A 26,420-nucleotide genomic window follows, 5' to 3' on the forward strand; every position below is an offset into this window, starting at 1 on the left:
CTCACACGATGCGGAGACGAGCCGTGACTGATGTGTGTCCATACATCGTATAATGTGTAGATTGTTTGAAACATTTTTCTGAAATTTTAATTGCGCCAGGAAACTGATAACGTGTCGGTTACGAATCCTAAGGCGCGTCTACATGTGAAATGCACACGCTATTCCTTGTCCTTGAGTGGTGTACTGAGATTTCTCATCCATGTGTACGGTTGTCAGGAAATATCCCATCGCAAGCCACGCAACGCGCACTAGACGAACGTCAAACTTGGAAGGAACCACCGACGATGGATTCTGGGGAGACGCTTGCGTTACGTCTTTCCGTTTTTGTGCAGGCCGACAAACAAAATAAAAAAGAGGAAGAGCAAGACACCTCCTCATCCTTCAAACGCAATCGTTCCGGAATTAACACCACTTCATGAGGTAAATAAAATTTTATTTTTCGTTCCTTAGTTAAGGACTGGATTGCCATTAAGTACTAGAGGCCATTCAAGTATTACGTAAACAGATTTTCAGCCATTTTTGACCCCTCCCCCTCCCTTGTCAGCAACATTTCGTCAGCAGCTTAGAATATTTCATATCTTCAAAAAGGGGTGGTTGTTGACGTAAGCAACCTTCAAACTCCCCTCCCCACTTGTCATCAAAAGTCAGCAAATCCGAAACCCCCCCCCCCTCGATGTTGACGTAATACTTGAATGACCCCCTTGAGCTGGTTCCCTATCATACCTGCAATTAGAGTTAAAATTATCTTTCGTTATTTTGGGTTCCAATCTGTACTTGACCGTCTATTCGCCTTGATATATTTAAGCAATTAGAAAACCTTTTCTTTGAGAAAATTTTATTCGTGGTAATAAATGTGGATGCATTGTATGAAAACGGAAGAACCATAACGGGCTAAATAGCTAATACATTTTTTTTTTTTTTTTAATCTTGGCATTATTCCAGCCAGAATTTATGGCGGAGGAAGTGAAAAGCTCTTTTAGTATGAAACAAAACCACAGCTTTCGAAACGGTCAGACAATCTGTCAACGTCGCCTCCACGCGCGAATCGCCAACGCCCTACGTGATCGACTCGGCCGTGTTCACGACAAATTCTAAAGCGATCGCCATGTGTCATTATATGTGCTCGATTCAGAAATTTCTACCATTTATCAAAAGTGAAATTTCAAAATGATAAAATAAGCTAGAGTGAAGAAATTCAATTTCAATTGTATAGGTATGAAAAATGACTATTTCAAGCAGAGCATACAAGGCGTCCCATAAATTCGTGAATGGTTCAGAAATTTTAGGGGTTGGTATATCTGAATGCGGTTTGTGAAAAAATTAATTTTCACGAAAGTGTGTGTTGTTGTTTTTTTCCCCCTTCAGGGGAATAATTACTTCAAGTTTTTGTCGATAGAGGGCGCGGGATATCAGTCCGGAAGTTGTGATTGGACCTGAAGCTTTCTTCAACTTCTGCTATGTCTGGGCTGACCATATTTCGTCGAGAGAAATACGGGAAATTGGGATACTGGACGTCGCCAATTATCGCCAAAAATCGCGCCAAAACCAAACAAAGTTGACAAATATTGTTGATATTGCGGAGAAATCACAATTGCGAGAAATGAACCATTACTGCAAATTACAGTGGATTAAAATGAATTCCACGAAATAAAACGTTCACCAAGACAAATGTGGGAGTTTAATATTCTCATTTATAGTTGTAATTATCATAAAATAATTTATGATCTAAATTGAATTATGATAAATAAATTGACATTATGACACGAAGTAGGCTTCGCGTAAAATACGGAAAAAACCGGGACACTTTTGCCAAAAAGTCTGGACAAAAAAAAACAGAAAATACCGGGACTGACCCGGGAAATACGGGACGTATGGTCACTCTAGCTATGTCTGAAAAATTCGTAAAGCTTCAGCCGGTGATTCGTGGCTAAGGTACTTTACCAATATCGCTTTATCCACCAATGTCAACATCACAGTGGAAAACTTATGTAAGCGCCAGTAACAGGAAAATTCATAAATTCGCTGCAAATCGTGCACCCTTCATTTACTGCCCTCTAATTTGCATATATCTAGTGACTTTCTTTCGTGCAGAGCTCTCTCTATCGACAAAAATTTCAACTAATTTTATCTGTACCAAAAAAAAATATCTCCCTTCGTGATAATCACTTTTTTTTGCAAACCACATTCAACTATACCAATTCCTTTACTTTTTATGCATTTTTTAACTATTTATTTACGAATTTATGGGCCACCCTGTATTTTATGCTATTATATTGATAACCAAATATAACCAAATTATTCAATAACAGTGATGAATAAAGAAGATTTTTACTAGAATTATCGTACCATGTGCTATTCATTTTCCTGCTGCACACCTGTTTGAAACCAGCAACCTATTTTATTTGCAGAAATTATCTTTAGATCCTTTGTTATTAGGGTAACCTAGAGCTAAGTGAGCCTTTGAACAGTTATATACAGATTTCGCCGCTGACCCGATTACTAGTTCGAGAACTAAAGGGTGTTCTTAACGGGCCAACTTATTTTATGCTCATCCTGTGTGTACTATGGTTTACTATTACAGGGATAGAGGGCACGAGATAATTTCAAATCTGAGGCAGGGAAATAAAATGATGTGCACATACAAAAAATCAGTTATGACATACAATGGGATGTGTAAGCTTTCTACGAATTCCTAAGCGTGAAAGCGCCCACATACAACACCACCTATAGCACAAGGCCTCCGCACGAAGCTCGTGACGTCAATGAAGAAGGCCATTTCTCCTATTGCCATTGGATATAGCAGGTCGACGCAAGCGATATCTTTACGTTTTTTCTGCAGTATATCCAATGGCAATAGGAGAAATGACCTTCTTCATTGACGTCACAGGCTTCGTGCGGAGGCCTTGATCTATAGGTGGTGTTGTCAGAACACACCAACTTTAATTTGTAAGTAGTACTCTTGGTATATTATTTTCGGTTTATATTAGTGACTTTTGCTTGTTGAATCCAAGATATCGCATGAGTCGGCCTGCTATATCCAATGGCAATAGGTGAATTGGCCTTCTTCAGTGACGTAACGAGCTTCGTGCGGAGGCCTTGTTCTATAGGTAGTGTTGCTACATATCACGCATTTCTAGTGATATGAAAGCCTCGTGATCGTCTCAAAAGATTTTCAAGAATCCTTTTTTTTTTTTTGGAGAAATCAATCATTGGAGTTTTCTGTGTGTCTATGAAATAAGCATCTCTAGAGATGTCCATGCACCTTACGCATGTCTTAGAATTAGCTAGGGATTAGCATTTCTACGGATTGCCAATCACCATTTAGGGATGTTCAAGCATTGTAAGCATGTCTAGTGGTTATTGTTCCTAGAGTCCTCAAGTATCGTACGCATCTTTCAAGATTAGCTTTTCTAGGGATTTTTAAATATCTTATGCATGTGTAGGGGATTAGCATCCCTTGGGGTTTTCAAACATCGTATGTATGTCTTTTGTTAGTAGCATTTCTAGGTTTTTTTTCAAAAGCGCAATATACATGTCTAGAGTTTAGCATTTCTATTGATTTCCAAGAATCGTACGCATGTGTAGGCATTAGCATTTCTAGTGGTTTTCAAGCATCGCACACTCTTTTCGGGATTAGCATTGCTATCCAGGGAGCACGCGCGCTATGGGGAGGAGCACGAGAACGCGCAAGGGGGAGCTTTGCACCCCACCTAGTTAATTTCTTCTGAAACGCGTTTTTTATTTAAATTTTAATAAATACGTATCTTAAAAACTACATTTAATCAAAATGGGCGAAGTTATGAGTAAATACCAGCATTTATTTTACATGAAAACTTACATTATTCCACACACTACGCGCAAAGACTGATAGTGCATTCTTTGACAAATAATATTCTTGCTTTACTTGGGGCAGCTCGTTTTTTGTTTTTCTGTCTTTTTCTCATGCACATAAAAAACAACGTTTGTATAAAGTCTAGCTTTTTTGCAAATGGTTTGGAAGCTGAAAAATTTCTTCAGAATCTCCCTTTCAGTTGGAGTGCAAACACTTTGAATATTTGGGATCTGATTAGTTGAAGGGCTAGGGTTTTTCTAGATGAGAAAGAGCCTTCTTTACTTGGATTCTTTTGGAAGCTCTTTCGTTGATAAGAGCACTCTTGCATTGATTGCAGCGATGGTCAGCAATGCAGAAAATATTATCATAGGCCATCTATTTGAAATTTTAGCAGTAGAATATGGAACGCCCATTTCATCTGCAACATCCACGGTATTTCTCTCACAAAAGAGAGTATAACTCTTACGATACATACTAATCTGATTCATTTATTGATTTTTCATCCGTAGAAACATCTTCAAAAACTTTTGTAAGCATTTGATCTCATCTGCGTAACTCAAATCGAGAGACGTTTTCGTACAAGTGAAGTAACACCAGGACGCACGGGGGGGGGGGGTGTTTAACACCCCAGTAGCTGCATTCAAAAGAAGAAACGAGGAAATTTCCCGTCTAACACGTTCTCCTACTAAAAGATGATCTTAGAGAGAAGCAACTACACTGGGGTATACCCATTTAAAAAATAGCAAAGTCAAAAATTTCGTAATATATATTCGCGTGGGATGCGAAACACCCCCTCGCGCGTGCTGGATGGCTAGGGATTTTCAAACATCTTACGTATGCCTAAGGATGAGAAAATTTATAGGGATTCCTATGTTTCTTACGAATTGCAAGGTTTTTACGTATTTACAAGCGCCTATTAAGCATTTCTAGTAATCTACCAAGCCTCCTGCGTACGTCTAGAGAAACGCAAGGTTCCTCCGCATTTCATAAAATATGCCGCCCTATTCCCATGATTAAGAGTGAACAAGCCTCCTGCGAATGGCTATCGAGCCTCCTACGCATATCTGCAGTGTAGCCGTCCTCTGACGCATTCCTACCAAAGTGAAGCTTCCTATGCATTTTTCAGCTCTCCCTACCTCTCGTTGTGCATTTTACCTGTTGTGGCCTTTGTGTTTGTATCTGTATTTGTGTATTTCAAGGACTCTTGCCTCTTACGCATTTCTGGGGAGGGAGACCGCCCCCTGGGGCATTCCTACTGATTCTAAAGATCACTGTGCATTTCAATAATGTACTTGACTCGTACGTATTTCCCTGGGTGCACTAGTTTCATGCGCATTTCTAGAGGTAAGCCATTCTCTGACACTTCCTTAGGGATTCTGGATCCTACTACACTTTCCTAGGATACGCGCATTTCTAGAGGTACGTAAGACACACGTACAGGTACAGTCAAACCTCGTTAGTGCGTCACCCGGTTAACACGTCACTCCGCTTACCAGATCACTTTTTGGAAGTCCCTATTATCTTCAGGCAGGAAATGGCACACTCCGTTTAATGAGTCACTCCGCATATCAAGTCATATTTTTGCTCTCCCAAGAGAGACTCATTAACGAGGTTTGACTGTATTATACGTACAGTATGCAATGTTGGGGGATCTACAGTATTCACAAGTAAGAAAACTAGTTTTTGCGTGCGACTGAACTTTCGCCGGATATAACATCACACTCATTACAAATACATTTACCCAATACATACAGAGTAAAGCTCGGGTTTTGGCTTCGATAAACTTGGCGTCTGGGCATGAATTTTTGATGTTTCTCCTTTAAAATGGATAACCCGATATGGCGGAAAAAGAACTTTAATAGAAAGAGGAAACTTAACTTTTCGAGTTAAAAATTTCCGTGCTTTTTGGATTCCCTTTTGAAGTCATTCCATATTCGCGTATACTTCAATACTGAATAAATAAATGTAAGAAAACAGTTTTTTTTTCGTTTTTCACCCATATATTTCCCGATTCGCGATTTGCTCGAAATTATTTCATTTTTCAATGAAAAATCTGGAGTTTTTTCCCCTCTTGATTCATGCAAAAGATATAGAAATGCTATTCCTCTATTTTTCTAACTGAATACTTAGAGCAATGAAATTTCTTCTTTTTTTTCTTCGAACTTTATTTTTCGGGAATTTTTCAATTAGAATTACATTATATTTTTTGCACAACAAGAAAAACAATTCAATTTCAAAGGTTCATGGAAAAAAAAATTCAAACCACTGATTTAAATTAATTAATATGATTTTTATCACAATCAGAAATTTTAAATGAACAAAGAAAATTTGAGTTTAAATTTCGATATTTAACAATTAGTAAGTGCTTTTTGTTTATAAATTAAGAAAAATTAATTAAATCCAATTTCATTAGGGAAGCGCTTTGAAATTCTTAATTTTTTTCCCCCCAATATATGAGGAAATACTTATGGAAAAAAGTTTATAGTTATATACAGGCTGTCCCAAATTGTTTGCAAAGCAGATACCTCTGCAACCGTTGATTTTAGAAACATACTGTCCCGGATAATGTCTCACACAAGTCGTTGAAATGAGCAGAGGCTGAAACAAAATCAAGGACGTCCATAGATTTATTCCACAGGACAGCTATTTACACGTATTTACAAACAGAGATCTTGACTATACGTGACCTATAAAAATAGCGAGAGCGATCTACAGATCAGACCTTGTCTTCCGACTAAAAATTTACGAGTGCTCTAATTATCTTTTGGCGGCGACAATATACAGGGTGATTCAGAAAAGATGGGAAAAACTTTAGGCGATAGTAACACCAATACAAACAATTGTCATCCAAGAATGCATGGTTTGACATGAAACGCGCTAGCGCGTCTCGAAACGGCCACTCGGCAAACGCTAAAACGGCATTCCTGTTGAAATTTATCGGGAGAAAACACCATGCATATGCAAATGAAAAGGAAACGTATGCAGACATGCCTTTCACACCCTGTGAAATGCATGTCTGCTTTTTGAGTATTACTAAATTGCGCCATTATCCCGTACGTTTCAACTGTTAGAACGGTTGCACGCTGGAATAACTTCACAGGGCTGGCGTCCGTTCCTTTTATTCACCATGACGCAGATTTTCAAACAGTTTCTTCTTCTTCCCCAGGTTACATTTGCATGCACGGTGTTCTTTTTCACCCGATGAATTTCAACAGGAATGCCGTTTTAACGTTTGCGGAGCGGCCGTTTCGAAACGCTGTAGTGCGTTTCATGTTAGACCATGCATTCTTTGATTACACTGGTTTGTACTGGTGTGTACTATCACCTCTTAAACTTGTTCCCATCTTTTCCGATTCACCCTGTTTAAGCAAAAATAAAGCTTCTAGAAAAATCTCGATGATTCGCGTGACATTCATATTTCTCGTTTGGCATCATGTCATCGCTGAATCGAAGCAGGGGGTCTATTACGCTCACGTCGTTATACAACGAGGTCGTTAGTGACGTCACGCCCTTAACGCAAATTCTCAACGAGCCTCATAACGCAAATCTCAGCGACCATCGTCAAAAACTTGATTTTTCTCAGCAACCCGCGGTATATCGTTATCTATTTTACGAAAATCTCCCTGGTCCGATAGTTGCGTTAGCTCCGAAAGGGATGGACCAATCGGATAATTTTCTCCGCTGCTGATAATCATCATCACTATCAACGAGTGCTGCAGCACGTGCGTTATTATTTTTCATTTATTTGTGCGCGTTTGTGTGTGTTGGTTGTCCCTAATTTTCTAAGCCGCATTTTTTTTTAAATTCTTTTTATTTTCATCAAATATTTGAGAAAAAGGTAGGCTATGCACGCAACATGATACTGGCCCGGGGAAATTTTCTAAATTATTACGTTTAAATAATGATTTTCTATTAAAGTTCAATGATATGAATTTCCAAAACGACTATCAATAATATCATCATATATTACCATGTTTTTAACACATTTATCTACCGTCTTGATATTAAGTCAAAATCAAGAACAAGTAACCTTTTATTTACATCATTAATTAGAAAATTGGTTTCCTTGTTTCACACATGAAAATGAAGTGCCACCAAATATACACTGTTGATGACATCTTTTTTATACTCCGATCATAAAATGCACTCAAGGATTAGAAAAAATTTATTTGTTGATTAATAAAATTTACTTTGATTTTTTATAGTGTACTTTTAGTGCGCAGAGTATAGTGTGTGTGTGTAATGGTGTTTACCGCATTACACTTCTGTGTACTGCACGGAAAGTAGCAACACTTTGATATAACAAAATATCAATGTTATTAAACGAATTAAGAAGGGGAAAATCTGGAGACGTTTAAATATATATTGACGTCGATTTTGAACGAGATGTAAAAAAAATATTGAGCGAATTTAAAAATGTCTTGAAAACATCGCGATAGAGATTTACCAGTTAAATAATATTCTTGTATTGAGATGAGTTTAAGATTAGAATAAAGGCATTCCCATGCAAGATTTAAAAAAAAAAAAAACGTTGCGTAGAGTGATTTATCTTTGTACCGAGTATAATCATTTATAACGATTTACCACTATGAATAATTTTTTCCAATCAGTATGTGTACAGATAACATTTTAAACGATAATGCTGTCTCTGAATCATGTTACTAAATTAAGGATTAATTTAATTTAATTAACTTGATAAATTAATAATGAATGAATAATTTCCAATTCTAACTAATTTGTCTCCGTTGCTCTGACCATCGAAAAATAGATCTACTCACGTAAAGTACCAAAGGATATTTAGAGGTGTCGCTGGTTCGATATCCGGTTCGTTCTTATCAGAGACTTTAGTGACGCAGGAGTGCAAGAGAAACGGTGACATGACCGCAGGAAAGAATCCTACCCCAGGGAGTTAGCGTGGGGTTAGCGCACCAACCTATCGATGAATATGAAAAAAGAAAGGCTGCCGTTCGCATTTGGCACTAAATTGTAGTTCCAGGTCGAATTAGCCCCCGCATGCAGAACATGATCGTGGTGCGACAAAAATGATCCAATAATCAAACCGAATTGGAGTTGTCACCAAACGCGTTAACGGAACTTTTAGCACATGGAGACTGTATAGAAAGATAATTTTTTTTTTTTTTTTTTTTTTTTTATTTATACGACCCCTCAAATGAATTTTGAGTTAACTGCACGAATTTTTGCGACTGAAAGTATATTTATAATGTCAACGGTTGCAGATATATCTCCTGTGCAAACAATTTGGCACAGCCTGTGCAGTGAATGGACTTCAAGGATTAGTAAACTGTGAAGTTCATGCTGGACTCGTACTAAGTTTCTCTCTACCGGGTGAACGTGACCTGTTCCACCAAACGAAAGAGGGTGATAATTCACCAAGTGAATCATGAAACACCCTACCAATCCTGTCCTATCTCGGACCGTTTTCGAGTTATTGTGGATGTAGTCGATTATGGAACAAAAAAATGCGTCAAGTCTGAAAAAAACACCCCCAAATTGGTGATGTTCCTGTGACACCAACACGCAACCTAAGTGCATGTTTGTAAACGGCAATAAACATTTTATAAGGTAATTTAATCAGAATATCGCTATTCAATGGCGAGTTTCAAGCGCTGAAAGATTGGCGACGTTCAAAATCCAATTTTCACAAAACTTTTTAGTCGCCGATTCCACTTAAACCCTTCCAGCTACTACCAGTCAAATTCCCCAGAAATTCGTCCATTGCAACAGCTTTGAAAAGAGCCTAGAATACACCATATTGGAGTTTCGGTTCAGGAGACATTTATACTTTTGTTTGCATTGTATCACAGGAATCGGTATGAAAGTAGATGATATCAATCATCACTGAAAGTAGAGATTCCAGGAAAATTTGGAATTGGCGGTTACACACATGGAAATTTGATTTTGCAGCAAAATCCTATAAGGTGACATTGCCCGACACCATCTGCAGCAGAAGACCTCCGCGTGAAGCTCTTGCCATCACTAAAGAAGGTCATCTCATATTTATTACCATTGGATAATAGTATAAAAAAGGGTTAAGCTTGCGCATGACGTTGCTAGTTTGTGCTAAGTACCGAGAACTGAGCTCTCGTCTTGGTTACTCTACTTAGGCAGAGATATTGATTAGTCATTGGCAAAATGGTTGCTTGATCCCACGGCCACGCCTCGAATTCTCTCAGCTTAACGCAAGCAACTTGTAATAACACGTGAGATAATAACCTTCCCTCAACCGCACCTCTAATAACCTCACACATATATCCAATTTTATCTTCCACTTGGAGCACGTTTTTCAATGCAGCTACACCTCTTCAACTAACCATGCACAGCCTTGTCTTTTCATGAGGGCACTTGGGTGAAATACCAAATCTTAACACTCTGTTTCCCAGCGTAAAAATTTCTGTTCACCTCAAACGTCGTGGTCAGAATGAAGCTGTGAGCCTGCGTGAGATACTGATGCAGCGTTCTGATTGGACGCCTACGATATAGTACTAGATGTCAAGATGTTCAAAGAATAATGCAAGTTAAAAATCAGTGAATGAAATAATTTCAGAATGAATGAAAGAAGTTTTTTTCAGAATTAATGAAGGAAGCAATTTGAGAATCAATCGAGAAAATTATTTCAGACATAATATCGAAAAGTAATTTCGAATTTCTAGGGGAACACTAATAAAAATTTGAAATCCTCTAAAATTCAGAACAAGATTAAATTCAAAAAATTGTTAAACTTCAAGGAAGAATCAATGGTATAAATAATTTCATAATCGATCAACGTCGTAAATAAATTAGGACTCCTGTTTAAATCCGACCAGCAAAGACACAATTCTTTATGAAAGCATAGAATAATAATGATAATAAGGGATTGATATGTTATCTTCCCCTCATCTCAACCATAAAGAAAAAAGTTCTAATAAAATCAGACTTCAATAATTTACGGCCCTATATAAAATATAATCATTCGCTATTACCGTTATCGCCCCCTATCCCAAAGGCACAGTCGTGGAGACATCTTTTCGGTGCTCTCCAGCGAAGCAGTCTGGTAAAATGACCCGAACTGCAGTTTCCGTGCGAATTATTCCGTGCAATACATTTGCAGTTCAAATTTTACAAAAGGAATATTTTTTACTGATTTTTCTTCAATTTTTTTTTTGTCCCCGATTTTTCACCCCTTTTTCCATAGTATCACACTAGTCATGTGAAGTCCTTTTTTGGTATACCTAACTTTCCGTGATTCCAATTCGCATGATGACTTTCAGGTTAAAGAAGCTTCACCACTGCGCGATCAGCAGGACTTAAAGTGGAATCTGTCAATGTTTTTGAATGCTGCTAGACTTTTCCAACTAACCATGCACAGCCTTGTCTTATCATGAGGGAACGCATACGTTTAACGTTAAAATCTCTCATACTATTTATTTTTATTTAGCGCACGAATTGCGACAGACTCAGAAACCTTCTGGACGGATCCTGTTCTGTAATGTGTGTCCAATTCGCTCCTCAGACAGAAGCATGACCGTACATAGAGTTAGCCGTGCAAAATATCTAACCTCGGGACTCAAATTTACCATGTTACTAACTACACAAGAACTACTCCAACTGGAAGAAGTGTCGTTTCGCGGCCTGACTCGAATAGCCTCTTAATCCCACGACCACGCCTCGAATTCTCGTCAGCTTAACGCAAACAACTTGAGATAACACGTGAGATCATAGCCTTCCCTCAACCACACCTCTAATAACCTCACACGTATATCCAATTTTATCTTCCACTTGGAGCACGTTTTTAAATGCAGCTAGAATTTTTCAACTAACCATGCACAGCCTTGTCTTATCGTGAGGGAACGCATACGTTTAACGTTAAAATCTCTCGTACTATTTATTTTTATTTAACGCACGAATTGCGACAGACTCAGAAACCTTCTGGACGGATCCTGTTCTGTAATGTGTGTCCAATTCACTCCTCAGACAGAAGCATGACCGTACATAGAGTTAGCCGTGCAAAATATCTAACCTCGGGACTCAAATTTACCATGTTACTAACTACACAAGAACTACTCCAACTGGAAGAAGTGTCGTTTCGCGGCCTGACTCGAATAGCCTCTTAATCCCACTGCCACGCCTCGAATTCTCGTCAGCTTAACGCAAACAACTTGAGATAACACGTGAGATCATAGCCTTCCCTCAACCACACCTCTAATAACCTCACACGTATATCCAATTTTATCTTCCACTTGGAGCACGTTTTTAAATGCAGCTAGACTTTTTCAACTAACCATGCACAGCCTTGTCTTATCGTGAGGGAACGCATACGTTTAACGTTAAAATCTCTCGTACTATTTATTTTTATTTAGCGCACGAATTGCGACAGACTCAGAAACCTTCTGGACGGATCCTGTTCTGTAATGTGTGTCCAATTCGCTCCTCAGACAGAAGCATGACCGTACATAGAGTTAGCCGTGCAAAATATCTAACCTCGGGACTCAAATTTACCATGTTACTAACTACACAAGAACTACTCCAACTGGAAGAAGTGTCGTTTCGCGGCCTGACTCGAATAGCCTCTTAATCCCACGACCACGCCTCGAATTCTCGTCAGCTTAACGCAAACAACTTGAGATAACACGTGAGATCATAGCCTTCCCTCAACCACACCTCTAATAACCTCACACGTATATCCAATTTTATCTTCCACTTGGAGCACGTTTTTAAATGCAGCTAGAATTTTTCAACTAACCATGCACAGCCTTGTCTTATCGTGAGGGAACGCATACGTTTAACGTTAAAATCTCTCGTACTATTTATTTTTATTTAACGCACGAATTGCGACAGACTCAGAAACCTTCTGGACGGATCCTGTTCTGTAATGTGTGTCCAATTCACTCCTCAGACAGAAGCATGACCGTACATAGAGTTAGCCGTGCAAAATATCTAACCTCGGGACTCAAATTTACCATGTTACTAACTACACAAGAACTACTCCAACTGGAAGAAGTGTCGTTTCGCGGCCTGACTCGAATAGCCTCTTAATCCCACTGCCACGCCTCGAATTCTCGTCAGCTTAACGCAAACAACTTGAGATAACACGTGAGATCATAGCCTTCCCTCAACCACACCTCTAATAACCTCACACGTATATCCAATTTTATCTTCCACTTGGAGCACGTTTTTAAATGCAGCTAGACTTTTTCAACTAACCATGCACAGCCTTGTCTTATCGTGAGGGAACGCATACGTTTAACGTTAAAATCTCTCGTACTATTTATTTTTATTTAGCGCACGAATTGCGACAGACTCAGAAACCTTCTGGACGGATCCTGTTCTGTAATGTGTGTCCAATTCGCTCCTCAGACAGAAGCATGACCGTACATAGAGTTAGCCGTGCAAAATATCTAACCTCGGGACTCAAATTTACCATGTTACTAACTACACAAGAACTACTCCAACTGGAAGAAGTGTCGTTTCGCGGCCTGACTCGAATAGCCTCTTAATCCCACGGCCACGCCTCGAATTCTCGTCAGCTTAACGCAAACAACTTGAGATAACACGTGAGATCATAGCCTTCCCTCAACCACACCTCTAATAACCTCACACGTATATCCAATTTTATCTTCCACTTGGAGCACGTTTTTAAATGCAGCTAGACTTTTTCAACTAACCATGCACAGCCTTGTCTTATCGTGAGGGAACGCATACGTTTAACGTTAAAATCTCTCGTACTATTTATTTTTATTTAGCGCACGAATTGCGACAGACTCAGAAACCTTCTGGACGGATCCTGTTCTGTAATGTGTGTCCAATTCGCTCCTCAGACAGAAGCATGACCGTACATAGAGTTAGCCGTGCAAAATATCTAACCTCGGGACTCAAATTTACCATGTTACTAACTACACAAGAACTACTCCAACTGGAAGAAGTGTCGTTTCGCGGCCTGACTCGAATAGCCTCTTAATCCCACGGCCACGCCTCGAATTCTCGTCAGCTTAACGCAAACAACTTGAGATAACACGTGAGATCATAGCCTTCCCTCAACCACACCTCTAATAACCTCACACGTATATCCAATTTTATCTTCCACTTGGAGCACGTTTTTAAATGCAGCTAGACTTTTTCAACTAACCATGCACAGCCTTGTCTTATCGTGAGGGAACGCATACGTTTAACGTTAAAATCTCTCGTACTATTTATTTTTATTTAGCGCACGAATTGCGACAGACTCAGAAACCTTCTGGACGGATCCTGTTCTGTAATGTGTGTCCAATTCGCTCCTCAGACAGAAGCATGACCGTACATAGAGTTAGCCGTGCAAAATATCTAACCTCGGGACTCAAATTTACCATGTTACTAACTACACAAGAACTACTCCAACTGGAAGAAGTGTCGTTTCGCGGCCTGACTCGAATAGCCTCTTAATCCCACGGCCACGCCTCGAATTCTCGTCAGCTTAACGCAAACAACTTGAGATAACACGTGAGATCATAGCCTTCCCTCAACCACACCTCTAATAACCTCACACGTATATCCAATTTTATCTTCCACTTGGAGCACGTTTTTAAATGCAGCTAGACTTTTTCAACTAACCATGCATAGCCTTGTCTTATCGTGAGGGAACGCATACGTTTAACGTTAAAATCTCTCGTACTATTTATTTTTATTTAGCGCACGAATTGCGACAGACTCAGAAACCTTCTGGACGGATCCTGTTCTGTAATGTGTGTCCAATTCGCTCCTCAGACAGAAGCATGACCGTACATAGAGTTAGCCGTGCAAAATATCTAACCTCGGGACTCAAATTTACCATGTTACTAACTACACAAGAACTACTCCAACTGGAAGAAGTGTCGTTTCGCGGCCTGACTCGAATAGCCTCTTAATCCCACGGCCACGCCTCGAATTCTCGTCAGCTTAACGCAAACAACTTGAGATAACACGTGAGATCATAGCCTTCCCTCAACCACACCTCTAATAACCTCACACGTATATCCAATTTTATCTTCCACTTGGAGCACGTTTTTAAATGCAGCTAGACTTTTTCAACTAACCATGCACAGCCTTGTCTTATCGTGAGGGAACGCATACGTTTAACGTTAAAATCTCTCGTACTATTTATTTTTATTTAGCGCACGAATTGCGACAGACTCAGAAACCTTCTGGACGGATCCTGTTCTGTAATGTGTGTCCAATTCGCTCCTCAGACAGAAGCATGACCGTACATAGAGTTAGCCGTGCAAAATATCTAACCTCGGGACTCAAATTTACCATGTTACTAACTACACAAGAACTACTCCAACTGGAAGAAGTGTCGTTTCGCGGCCTGACTCGAATAGCCTCTTAATCCCACGGCCACGCCTCGAATTCTCGTCAGCTTAACGCAAACAACTTGAGATAACACGTGAGATCATAGCCTTCCCTCAACCACACCTCTAATAACCTCACACGTATATCCAATTTTATCTTCCACTTGGAGCACGTTTTTAAATGCAGCTAGACTTTTTCAACTAACCATGCACAGCCTTGTCTTATCGTGAGGGAACGCATACGTTTAACGTTAAAATCTCTCGTACTATTTATTTTTATTTAGCGCACGAATTGCGACAGACTCAGAAACCTTCTGGACGGATCCTGTTCTGTAATGTGTGTCCAATTCGCTCCTCAGACAGAAGCATGACCGTACATAGAGTTAGCCGTGCAAAATATCTAACCTCGGGACTCAAATTTACCATGTTACTAACTACACAAGAACTACTCCAACTGGAAGAAGTGTCGTTTCGCGGCCTGACTCGAATAGCCTCTTAATCCCACGGCCACGCCTCGAATTCTCGTCAGCTTAACGCAAACAACTTGAGATAACACGTGAGATCATAGCCTTCCCTCAACCACACCTCTAATAACCTCACACGTATATCCAATTTTATCTTCCACTTGGAGCACGTTTTTAAATGCAGCTAGACTTTTTCAACTAACCATGCACAGCCTTGTCTTATCGTGAGGGAACGCATACGTTTAACGTTAAAATCTCTCGTACTATTTATTTTTATTTAGCGCACGAATTGCGACAGACTCAGAAACCTTCTGGACGGATCCTGTTCTGTAATGTGTGTCCAATTCGCTCCTCAGACAGAAGCATGACCGTACATAGAGTTAGCCGTGCAAAATATCTAACCTCGGGACTCAAATTTACCATGTTACTAACTACACAAGAACTACTCCAACTGGAAGAAGTGTCGTTTCGCGGCCTGACTCGAATAGCCTCTTAATCCCACGGCCACGCCTCGAATTCTCGTCAGCTTAACGCAAACAACTTGAGATAACACGTGAGATCATAGCCTTCCCTCAACCACACCTCTAATAACCTCACACGTATATCCAATTTTATCTTCCACTTGGAGCACGTTTTTAAATGCAGCTAGACTTTTTCAACTAACCATGCACAGCCTTGTCTTATCGTGAGGGAACGCATACGTTTAACGTTAAAATCTCTCGTACTATTTATTTTTATTTAGCGCACGAATTGCGACAGACTCAGAAACCTTCTGGACGGATCCTGTTCTGTAATGTGTGTCCAATTCGCTCCTCAGACAGAAGCATGACCGTACATAGAGTTAGCCGTGCAAAATATCTAACCTCGGGACTCAAATTTACCATGTTACTAACTACACAAGAACTACTCCAACTGGAAGAAGTGTCGTTTCGCGGCCTGACTCGAATAGCCTCTTAATCCCACGGCCACGCCTCGAATTCTCGTCAGCTTAACGCAAACAACTTGAGATAACACGTGAGATCATAGCCTTCCCTCAACCACACCTCTAATAACCTCACACGTATATCCAATTTTATCTTCCACTTGGAGCACGTTTTTAAATGCAGCTAGACTTTTTCAACTAACCATGCACAGCCTTGTCTTATCGTGAGGGAACGCATACGTTTAACGTTAAAATCTCTCGTACTATTTATTTTTATTTAGCGCACGAATTGCGACAGACTCAGAAACCTTCTGGACGGATCCTGTTCTGTAATGTGTGTCCAATTCGCTCCTCAGACAGAAGCATGGCCGTGCATAAAGTTAGCCGTATGAAGCATTAGATCTTCCCTTCACCTAAATCCCTCCCAATCTATTTTACTTACCTACGGAACAAATTCGGTTTGAGATTTAAAATTGAATTGGAACTAAATGGTGTTCTTATATACTCTTAATGTAATTGTTGACTTGTTGCAACAAATGTTTTGCTGTATTTATTCTTAATTGTTATCAGTATTTTCGTCTCTTTTCTTTTAACTGTTGTTCAACAGTGAAGAAAAAGTTTCTTAAGTTTTCAGTTAACAGAAAAATTCCAACAATATGGATGTTGTCTTTAGAGGAAAAATGTTTAACCACTAGCCACACTACCGATTTTCCCACTTGGGTGAAATACCAAATCTTAACACTCTGTTTCCCAGCGTAAAAATTTCTGTTCACCTCATACGTCGTGGTCAGAATGAAGCTGTGAGCCTGCGTGAGATACTGATGCAGCGTTCTGATTGGACGCCTACGATATAGTACTAGATGTCAAGATGTTCAAAGAATAATGCAAGTTAAAAATCAGTGAATGAAATAATTTCAGAATGAATGAAAGAAGTTTTTTTCAGAATTAATGAAGGAAGCAATTTGAGAATCAATCGAGAAAATTATTTCAGACATAATATCGAAAAGTAATTTCGAATTTCTAGGGGAACACTAATAAAAATTTGAAATCCTCTAAAATTCAGAACAAGATTAAATTCAAAAAATTGTTAAACTTCAAGGAAGAATCAATGGTATAAATAATTTCATAATCGATCAACGTCGTAAATAAATTAGGACTCCTGTTTAAATCCGACCAGCAAAGACACAATTCTTTATGAAAGCATAGAATAATAATGATAATAAGGGATTGATATGTTATCTTCCCCTCATCTCAACCATAAAGAAAAAAGTTCTAATAAAATCAGACTTCAATAATTTACGGCCCTATATAAAATATAATCATTCGCTATTACCGTTATCGCCCCCTATCCCAAAGGCACAGTCGTGGAGACATCTTTTCGGTGCTCTCCAGCGAAGCAGTCTGGTAAAATGACCCGAACTGCAGTTTCCGTGCGAATTATTCCGTGCAATACATTTGCAGTTCAAATTTTACAAAAGGAATATTTTTTACTGATTTTTCTTCAATTTTTTTTTTGTCCCCGATTTTTCACCCCTTTTTCCATAGTATCACACTAGTCATGTGAAGTCCTTTTTTGGTATACCTAACTTTCCGTGATTCCAATTCGCATGATGACTTTCAGGTTAAAGAAGCTTCACCACTGCGCGATGAGCAGGACTTTAAGTGGAATCTGTCAACATTGCATTCCGTCATCGTCGTCCCTAATTTCAAAGAGGGAGATAGCAGCACTTCGCATTTTTTACATTTCTAGACACTGCTACTGCATCACTATGACAAGGATCAACCCGTCGTATCTAAATTGATCGTAGATTAAAAGAAATATAATTCTTATAATTGTTAAATTCTAGTCATAGAGAAGGGGCAATCCAAGCTGAGATCATGCTGTATTTTTGCGATAAAACCACTCTCTAGCCAATGAAAACAATCAACGCAAGGGCAGAATCACTGGCAACGGAGACGCTCAACACGATACAGGACTGGATGGAGGCACATGACCTGAAGGTGGCGGCCGAGAAGACAAGGTATATGTGGTTCTCCCCAAAGACACCTCCAAGGCTCTCCATAGCTGGTTCACCAATAGAGCAGACCCAACTACTAAAGTATCTGGGAGTACACTTCGACCCAAAGCTAACGTTCCTCGAACATGTCAAGCACCAGGCAGACAAGGCCAACATGGTCCTCCCCCAGATGCTTAGCTGCGCAGGAGTAAGATGGGGGATTAACAGCCACATGCGCCGCACACTGTACATCTCGGTAATCCAGAGGATGTTAACCTATGCTGCGCCAGTGTGGGGAGCGAAACTCACGATGGCAGTAAAGAAAAGACTCGACTCGGTTCAGAGAGGCTTCCTCCTGTACATCACCAAGGCGTACTGCACGGCGCCGACAAACGCCCTCCAGGTGATCACAGGACTCGCCCCCCTAGGGCTCTGGACCGAGTTCGAAGCAAAAGTGGCTCTGCTAACAAGGCTCAACCGATTCGTATACGTCGGCAACAAAGTCATCGGGCCAGAGCAAATTCAGAGGAGAGAAACGGGATGGGACACCCACCCAGCCACAGAGGTGAAAGATGGGCAGATATGCCTCTCGGAGGATCGAAACCCAACGCCCACAACGATCTACACGGACGGTTCTAAGATGGCAGAGGGCACAGCGGCAGCATACGTCATGGCTGAGGGCGGAACCATCACCGAAAGGTGGGCAAGGAAACTCAATAAAGAAGCGTCGGTTTTCCAGGCGGAGACACAAGCGTTGATGGAGGCCACGAAGAGGGCGGAACAACTGAGCCTTCCAATCAAAATATATACAGATTCTCTATCGTCACTACACTCGGTGGCGAATCCGCTCTCCAAGACAGGAGCCTCAAGGGTGATTAGAAACACCCTCCTCAGGAACCCGAGCATCTCACTATCATGGGTCAAGGCACATGAGGGGAACTGGGGGAACGAGGAAGCGGACGCCCTTGCAAAAGCGACGGCAAAAAAGACGGCGATAGATCAAAGAATCCCTTTCCCGAGGTCATGGGTGAAGACCAAACCCAAGAAAGACCTGGTGAAGCAGTGGCAGCAACAGTGGGACAGAGACACCAAGACCGGAAGGAAGATATACCAGATCCTGCCGAAGGTCCAACTCCAAGACCAGAAGTGGACGAGAGGGATGGTCCTCTTCTTCACGGAGCACGGGCCATTCCCATCTTATCTCAGGAGGTTCCACCTGAGGAGGACGGACGAATGCAGATGCGGTCAGGTGGGTAACACTGCACTACGCCACGGAGTGCCCCCTGACCAAAGAACTGCACTTCGGGACCCCTTCCGAAGAAAACCGGGAACTGTGGAGGAAGGAACTTCTGAAACGGAAAGACCGCCGAGAGAGAATAGGCAAACTCATGACACTAATCATGAAAGACGAAGACGTGTTTATCCCAAAAGGAAAGCCACCCCGGTCAAAACGGATACGCCACTGCAGGGCGCTATCGACAGAGGAGGAGTCATCAAACCCCGAGGACTAGAAGGGTCATCGGGGATGAGGACAAGCACCCTCTCAAGAAACGTCCAGGAGTAGCCATTGGGTCATGAGGGCGCGCCCAGTCATCAGGCCCAAGGGCAAGAACAACTCCACAAGGGGAGAGGCTCACCAGGGCCACCCGGCCAGGGAGACGGTGGTCCAGCACCTGGGCTGGCCACGAGGATCGACATCGGCTCACCAGAGCCACCAAGCCAGAGGAGTGGTGGTCCAGCACCTGGGCTGGCCACGAGGATCGACATCGGCTCACCAGAGCCACCAAGCCAGAGGAGTGGTGGTCCAGCACCTGGGCTGGCCACGAGAATCGACATCGGCTCACCAGAGCCACCAAGCCAGAGGAGAGGTGGTCCAGCACCTGGGCTGGCAACGAGGATCGACGTCGGCTCACCAGAGCCACCAAGCCAGAAGAGTGGTGGTCCAGCACCTGGGCTGGCCACGAGGATCGACGTCGGCTCACCAGAGCCACCAAGCCAGAGGAGTGGTGGTCCAGCACCTGGGTTGGCCAAGAGGATCGACATGGGCTCACCAGAGCCACCAAGCCAGAGGAGTGGTGGTCCAGCACCTGGGCTGGCCACGAGGATCGACATCGGCTCCCCAGAGCCACCAAGTCAGGGAAGTGGTGGTCCAGCACCTGGGCTGGCCACGAGGATCGACATCGGCTAACCAGAGCAACCAAGCCAGAGGAGTGGTGGTCCAGCACCTGGGCTGACCACGAAGAAAGGAAATCAAAACCGCGCCCCAAATGTAAATGTCGCGAGAGCGGTTGTGGGGGAAAAACTTTGTATATAAATGTAAAAACTGAATTCTTCGATGCGAATAAACAATTTTCTGGGGGATTCTTGGGATCGGGTCTCGGGGGTTTGGGTGGGGGCGTCCCGGGCTGTCGCTCGGGCCTGTGATCTCCTCCTGGGGGTGGGAGGTCTGCCTGGGTGGGGGAGATGCTGCCGCAGATCGCAGGAAACCCTGAAGACCAGGCCTTGCGCTTGCAGCAAGGGTCTTAGACAGAGGGTTGGGGGGGCCGGGAGAGGACGCCTTCCGGACAACCTCCGGTAGGCGTCCTGGCCCGGCTCCCCTGACTCCCCCCAGCGCGACCCAACCCGCAAGGGTAAAAGGCTTATATCCCTGGAGGGACAGAGCCTGGGCCGTGACTGGTTTGTCGGAACTAACTACACAAGAGCTGCTCCAACTGGAAGAAGTGTCGTTTCGGGGCCAGACTCGAATAGCCTCTTAATCCTACGGCACTTGGAGCACGTTTTTAAATGCAGCTAGACTTTTTCAACTAACCATGCACAGCCTTGTCTTATCGTGAGGGAACGCATACGTTTAACGTTAAAATCTCTCGTACTATTTATTTTTATTTAGCTCACGAATTGTGACAGACTCAGAAACCTTCTGGACGGATACAGAAGGTATAGATAGGTATACATGTTTAGGAAGCTATTGAACAGCCGCTGAAAACGAGAAAATGTAACGTGACTTTGTGCTCGAGCGAGTGAACGATTTGTAAGAACGTCAAAAATTTAAAAGTATGAGAGGCAGTAGTATTAAGAGATTTTTGATTGAGGGATGATAGAAGTCGTCATAAGATCGAGGGACATTGAAGTAACCTGTGAGGATGATATCATTTCAAAAATGGTCTTGAAGAATTAGCTGTGTGATGAATTACAGTCTGGCGATAAGAAGTTTGCTAATGTGGGTACTACGTGTGAGAAACCAGGACGTAAGAGAACAGGAATTCGTCTAGATGAGTTCGACGATTCAACTGAGAAAGAAGGAAAGCGAGAAGTTTGGTCATTGGTGAATGAGTATAGAGATGTTTTTACATTGACCATTGAGGAACTTGGATGTACATCGTTGACTAAGATGGACATTAAGGAAGTAGAAGGCAGTAAACCTATTTGTATACCGCCGTGTAGAACAAGTTTGTCTGAGAGGACGGCAATCAGCGATATCGTGAAAGAATGGAAAGATAATGGTATAGTCACAGAAAAACTAGGTCACCGTATGCTAGTCCAGTATTATTAGTGAAGAAATAGACAGGTGAAAACCGATTGGTTGTGGACTACCGTCGATTGAATAATCAGACAGTGAAAGACAAATTCCTATTGACACGAATCGATGATTTACTGGAAAATTTGGCTGGGTGTTAAATGTTTACGACGTTGGATCTAGCTCATGGATACTTGCAGATACCGCTAACGGAGAAAGCGAAATTGAAAACAGCATTCATCACTCCAGATGAAACAGGACAGTTTGAACGTAAATATCACTCGAGTAAATTGGAATTGATGGCGATTTTTTGGACGTTGGACAGATTGCGACAATTCCTAATTGGAATCAAGTTCACTATTGTCACTGACTGCCAAGCTTTGGTCTACATGAATACAAAGAAATGCATGAATCCCCAGATAACCAGGTGGTTTGATCTGTATTTTAGGAATATGCCTTCGAGGTGAAACACCAATCAGGATAAAAAATGGCACATATAGACGCACTTAGTAGAGCACGTGTAGCAGAGTCAAAAGATACTCTAGACGCATTTATCGATCAGAAATTAGAGATATACTTAACTCTCACTCAGGAAGATCAAATCCTAATGATTCAGCATACAGATGACGAACTGAAGAAAAATATAGAAATATTACAGAAAAACGATACGGACAGAACCAAGGAGGAGGAACAAGTAGTTCTTGGGTACGAGCTGAAGAATAACCGACTTTTCAGTAAGCTGGACGATAAAGGAAAATTGAAACTATTGTATGTAATTCCGAAATGCATGCGAAAAGGTACTGTAATCAAATTCCATGATCTTATGGGGCATTTCGCCACAGACAGAACAGTTGGGAAGATCAAGGAAATGTACTGGTTCCCATATATGAAACGCTATGTAAAACTTAATATAGCAATGCGTCTGGAATGTTTGGTTAACCAGCTGAGGGGCCGCGACGCACATGTGAGTCACAACTCTGGTGTACCAAAAGGGGCAACAACTCACGTATGCGTTCACCAAAAATGGTTTCGAAAGTGCCAAGAAGCACATCTGCGTCGGAGAAAACCAGTTCTTTCCCCCATATCTTTTGTATTGCACCGGACACTAATATTGCCATGCCATACGCCCGTTTCCTTTCTCCATTTTTGATCTTTCAGACTGCCCCTCACTTGAAGATCTCTAAAATAAAAGGACACGGGAAAAGAAGAGTTGAGGGGCACATGTACCTTCCTACGTATTGATAGCACAAATACTCATACATAGAAGAACACAAATGAACAATTGAATGTTGTTTGACATCGGTTTTTTTTGAGGATTACCACGAAGACTACTTTGGGTTGGGGAGGTATTAGGAACTCAGCAGTGAAATAGAAGCATTCTTGGATATCAGATAATTTCCGTCAACAAAGGGAAACAGATTTTCTTGTAAAAGGCCTTGATAGATTGTAGCATATTTCATTCTGTCAATTTATCAATGTCGCTAATTTTTATTAAACGTAGTGTTTATCATAGAAATTTTATGCAACCTTTCAATAATTGTGTGTTGCAATTGAAAATTAAATACCTGTATCAGAGCAATAAAATCATGAGTGGAAACGAGGGGACTGGTCGCCTCTACCGAGTGGCGTATGCAGGAACAACTTTCGGGACAGGCATAAAAGATTTGGGGGGGGGGCACAAAAATGTTCTTCCTGAGAAATTCTGAGTTCCTTTCAAAAAGCATTTATATTAACAGAAATTGGTAAATATAACATATAAAGAGTATTTTCTTTTGATATTTCATTTTTTTTTACATAAATCTAGTGAAACTTTCTTCGGTGCACGGTCCCCAGCCTCCCTGCCCCTTCCGCTCTCAGTTTCCCCAAAAATATATCTGTATTATCATAGGCGGAGAGTGAAGGTGGGAAATCCGCCCCCACCCCCTCGTTCGAAACACCTGAATCCACTTATGTATGAAATACAGTGTGAATCCCCTCTCTTGCGGACACCCTGCTGAAGAAAACAACTTGTCCTTAAAAGAGGAGTGACCCTAAAGAAGGAGTTTTTCGTTTATAGTTAATAGTATATTATTTTTCGTTATTACATAGTCATGAGCAGAGATACGGAAGTTCACGGGGGGGAGGGGGGTCGACATAACTTTTAGGAATTTATTCAGCTTTATTAAAGCTTTGCGTTGAGATAAGTAGACAATTCTTCAAATACAGATAAATACCCCGTATTACATGTACAAAATACATTCCTATTCATTGTACTAGCAAGTTTGAAAGAAATGTCAGTACCAGCAAGTGAAAGAGATAAAGATTTTCTTTTCCCCTCTAAATCCTCTTCCACGGTAAATGAATCGGAAAATGAATCTCAAGCTCAGAAAATGAATCATCTAAATCATCTGTTTCTGAGTCGGATGAGGAAGACATAAATTATGTAATATGGACTGGTGCAAACTTAATGCAAGAAATCCTCGAGAAATATGCGAGAATATTATTAAAAACAACCATCGGCGTATGCGTCCCCCCTGCTATATCTAATGGTTGCGGCAAACAACCAAACATAGAAACGCAGTAACCGGTATTATGGCTGTAGTGCTGTCCACACGATGGCGCTGGCGTATCTTCCCAGCTTGTATAATTATTAGTCTATTTTCTGCTGGTGGCATCACAACAGAAATCGGGAGTCAAAGGCGTCTGGCTCGTTTTTGTTGATGGTTGACGTTGTCTCACTCACCGACGCGCGTGTCTGCGTCTCATCATGCACGGGCCACATTTTCCTCTACCAGCATCCCCGTTTGTATTGTGTAAATATTATCCGTTGTAAATAAAGTGTAAATATATCAACTAAAGATTGGCGACATCGGACGTGAAGCAAAAGAAACCACCATGGCAGAGGTGAGTGCCGTAGTTATACCGCCATTCAACGTGCGTGATGTATCGTTATGGTTCGTGATGTGTGAAAGCACTTTCGAGTTAGCCGCTCCGAAACCGATAACAGAGTCAAAAACAAAATACAACTACATCGTTGCAAATCTTCCTCCAGATAACGCATCTCTAGTACGAGACATTCTCATGAACCCGCCAACTTCGGAGCCATACGAAAAATTAAAGCACGAACTAGTCGCACGTTGCAGTGAATCCTCGTCTACACAGCTTAAGAAACTTCTCGCTTGTGAGCCATTAGGAGATCAGAAACCTGACATTCTCCGTGAATTGAAACGAAGAGCGGAATCTCTCAGCGTTTCGGACGAACTATTGACAGAACTCTTCCTGCAACAACTACCCAAATCTACTCGATCTATACTCGCTGTCGTGAGCCCACTAACCCTTGACAAAACGGCTGAGCTGGCCGACAAGATCCAAGAAGCAAGCCCACCTCATGTAGACGCCGTGAACAAAAGTCAACAGTCGAACACGATCGCAGAACTCCAAGAAGAAATTGCCCAACTACGCCGCGAACTGAAAACAGTTTTGCGTGTGCGTTCCCGTAGTGTTTCGCGCTCGCGTTTCTCCCGTTCAAAGAGATCAACATCACCACCTACGTTGCCGGATAGGCAATTTTGTTGGTACCATAAGACATTTGGCAATCAAGCCAGAAGGTGCACTTCACCATGCAAGTTTACAAAAAACGACGAAGGCGGAGAGTAGTAGCGACATGCTCCCTGCCAACGACATCTCGTCGCTTATTCGTAGCCGATCGAAGCACCAACATTTCATTCCTTGTAGACACTGCATCTGACGTTTCAATACTCCCAGCATGCAGCACTGACAAACGTCAACCACTTCTCCAACTTTTCGCTGCAAATTCGTCTCCAATAAACGTCTATGGTGAGCGAACAGTCGCTTTAGATTTTCAACTCAGCAGAGTCTTCCGGTGGACTTTCCTCTTGGCCGCGGTACCGAAACCGATTCTTGGAGCCGATTTCTTGTATAACTTCAATTTGCTTCCGGACTTACGACGACGATGCCTCCTCGACATGAGGACGAAACTTACTGCAAACAAAAGCAACGCGAAGATTGAGTGGACGGAAACATCAAATCAAGCTTTCGTAGATTGCAAGAAAAAACTCATTTCTGCAACCCTTCTTGCTTTTCCACATCCATCGGACGAACTCTCTATCATGGTAGATGCATCCAATACAGCAATCGGTGCTTGCCTACAACAGCTTGTGAACTCGCACTGGCAACCTCTCGCTTTCTACTCCAGGAAGCTTATCAAAGCTGAGATGAATTATAGCGCTTACGACAGAGAGCTATTAGCAGCATATGCGGCAGTGAAGCAGTTTCAACACATGATCGAAGGGAAACATTTCATCCTCTACACCGACCATAAATCCTTGACATTTGCATTTCGTCAAAAGCCTCACAAGACATCTCCCAGACAAACACGACATCTTGACTTC

General features: G+C 41.7%; 2 protein-coding genes across 2 annotated transcripts; both read left to right on the top strand.

Moving 5' to 3' along the window:
- The first annotated feature begins 18,432 nt into the window (after positions 1–18,432).
- Positions 18,433–20,079, top strand: LOC149079201 (uncharacterized). The gene has a single exon (XM_089240416.1). It carries the CDS (start codon positions 18,433–18,435, stop codon positions 20,077–20,079), a length of 1,647 nt encoding a protein of 548 aa, XP_089096542.1.
- A 4,824-nt stretch (positions 20,080–24,903) lies between these two features.
- Positions 24,904–25,665, top strand: LOC149079202 (uncharacterized). The gene has a single exon (XM_089240417.1). The coding sequence runs from the start codon at positions 24,904–24,906 to the stop codon at positions 25,663–25,665; it is 762 nt and encodes a 253-aa protein (XP_089096543.1).
- Positions 25,666–26,420: the final 755 nt, after the last annotated feature.

Source organism: Pholcus phalangioides, unplaced genomic scaffold (assembly GCF_987345545.1).
Source record: "Pholcus phalangioides strain wild (caught in Gottingen) unplaced genomic scaffold, Ppha-v1.0 ptg000012l_1, whole genome shotgun sequence".
Classification (NCBI taxonomy): domain Eukaryota; kingdom Metazoa; phylum Arthropoda; class Arachnida; order Araneae; family Pholcidae; genus Pholcus; species Pholcus phalangioides.

Bases quoted from the DNA above. Each gene is read 5' to 3' on its own strand.
- LOC149079201 (XM_089240416.1), top strand. From the start codon at position 18,433: ATGAAAACAATCAACGCAAGGGCAGAATCACTGGCAACGGAGACGCTC.
- LOC149079202 (XM_089240417.1), top strand. From the start codon at position 24,904: ATGGCAGAGGTGAGTGCCGTAGTTATACCGCCATTCAACGTGCGTGAT.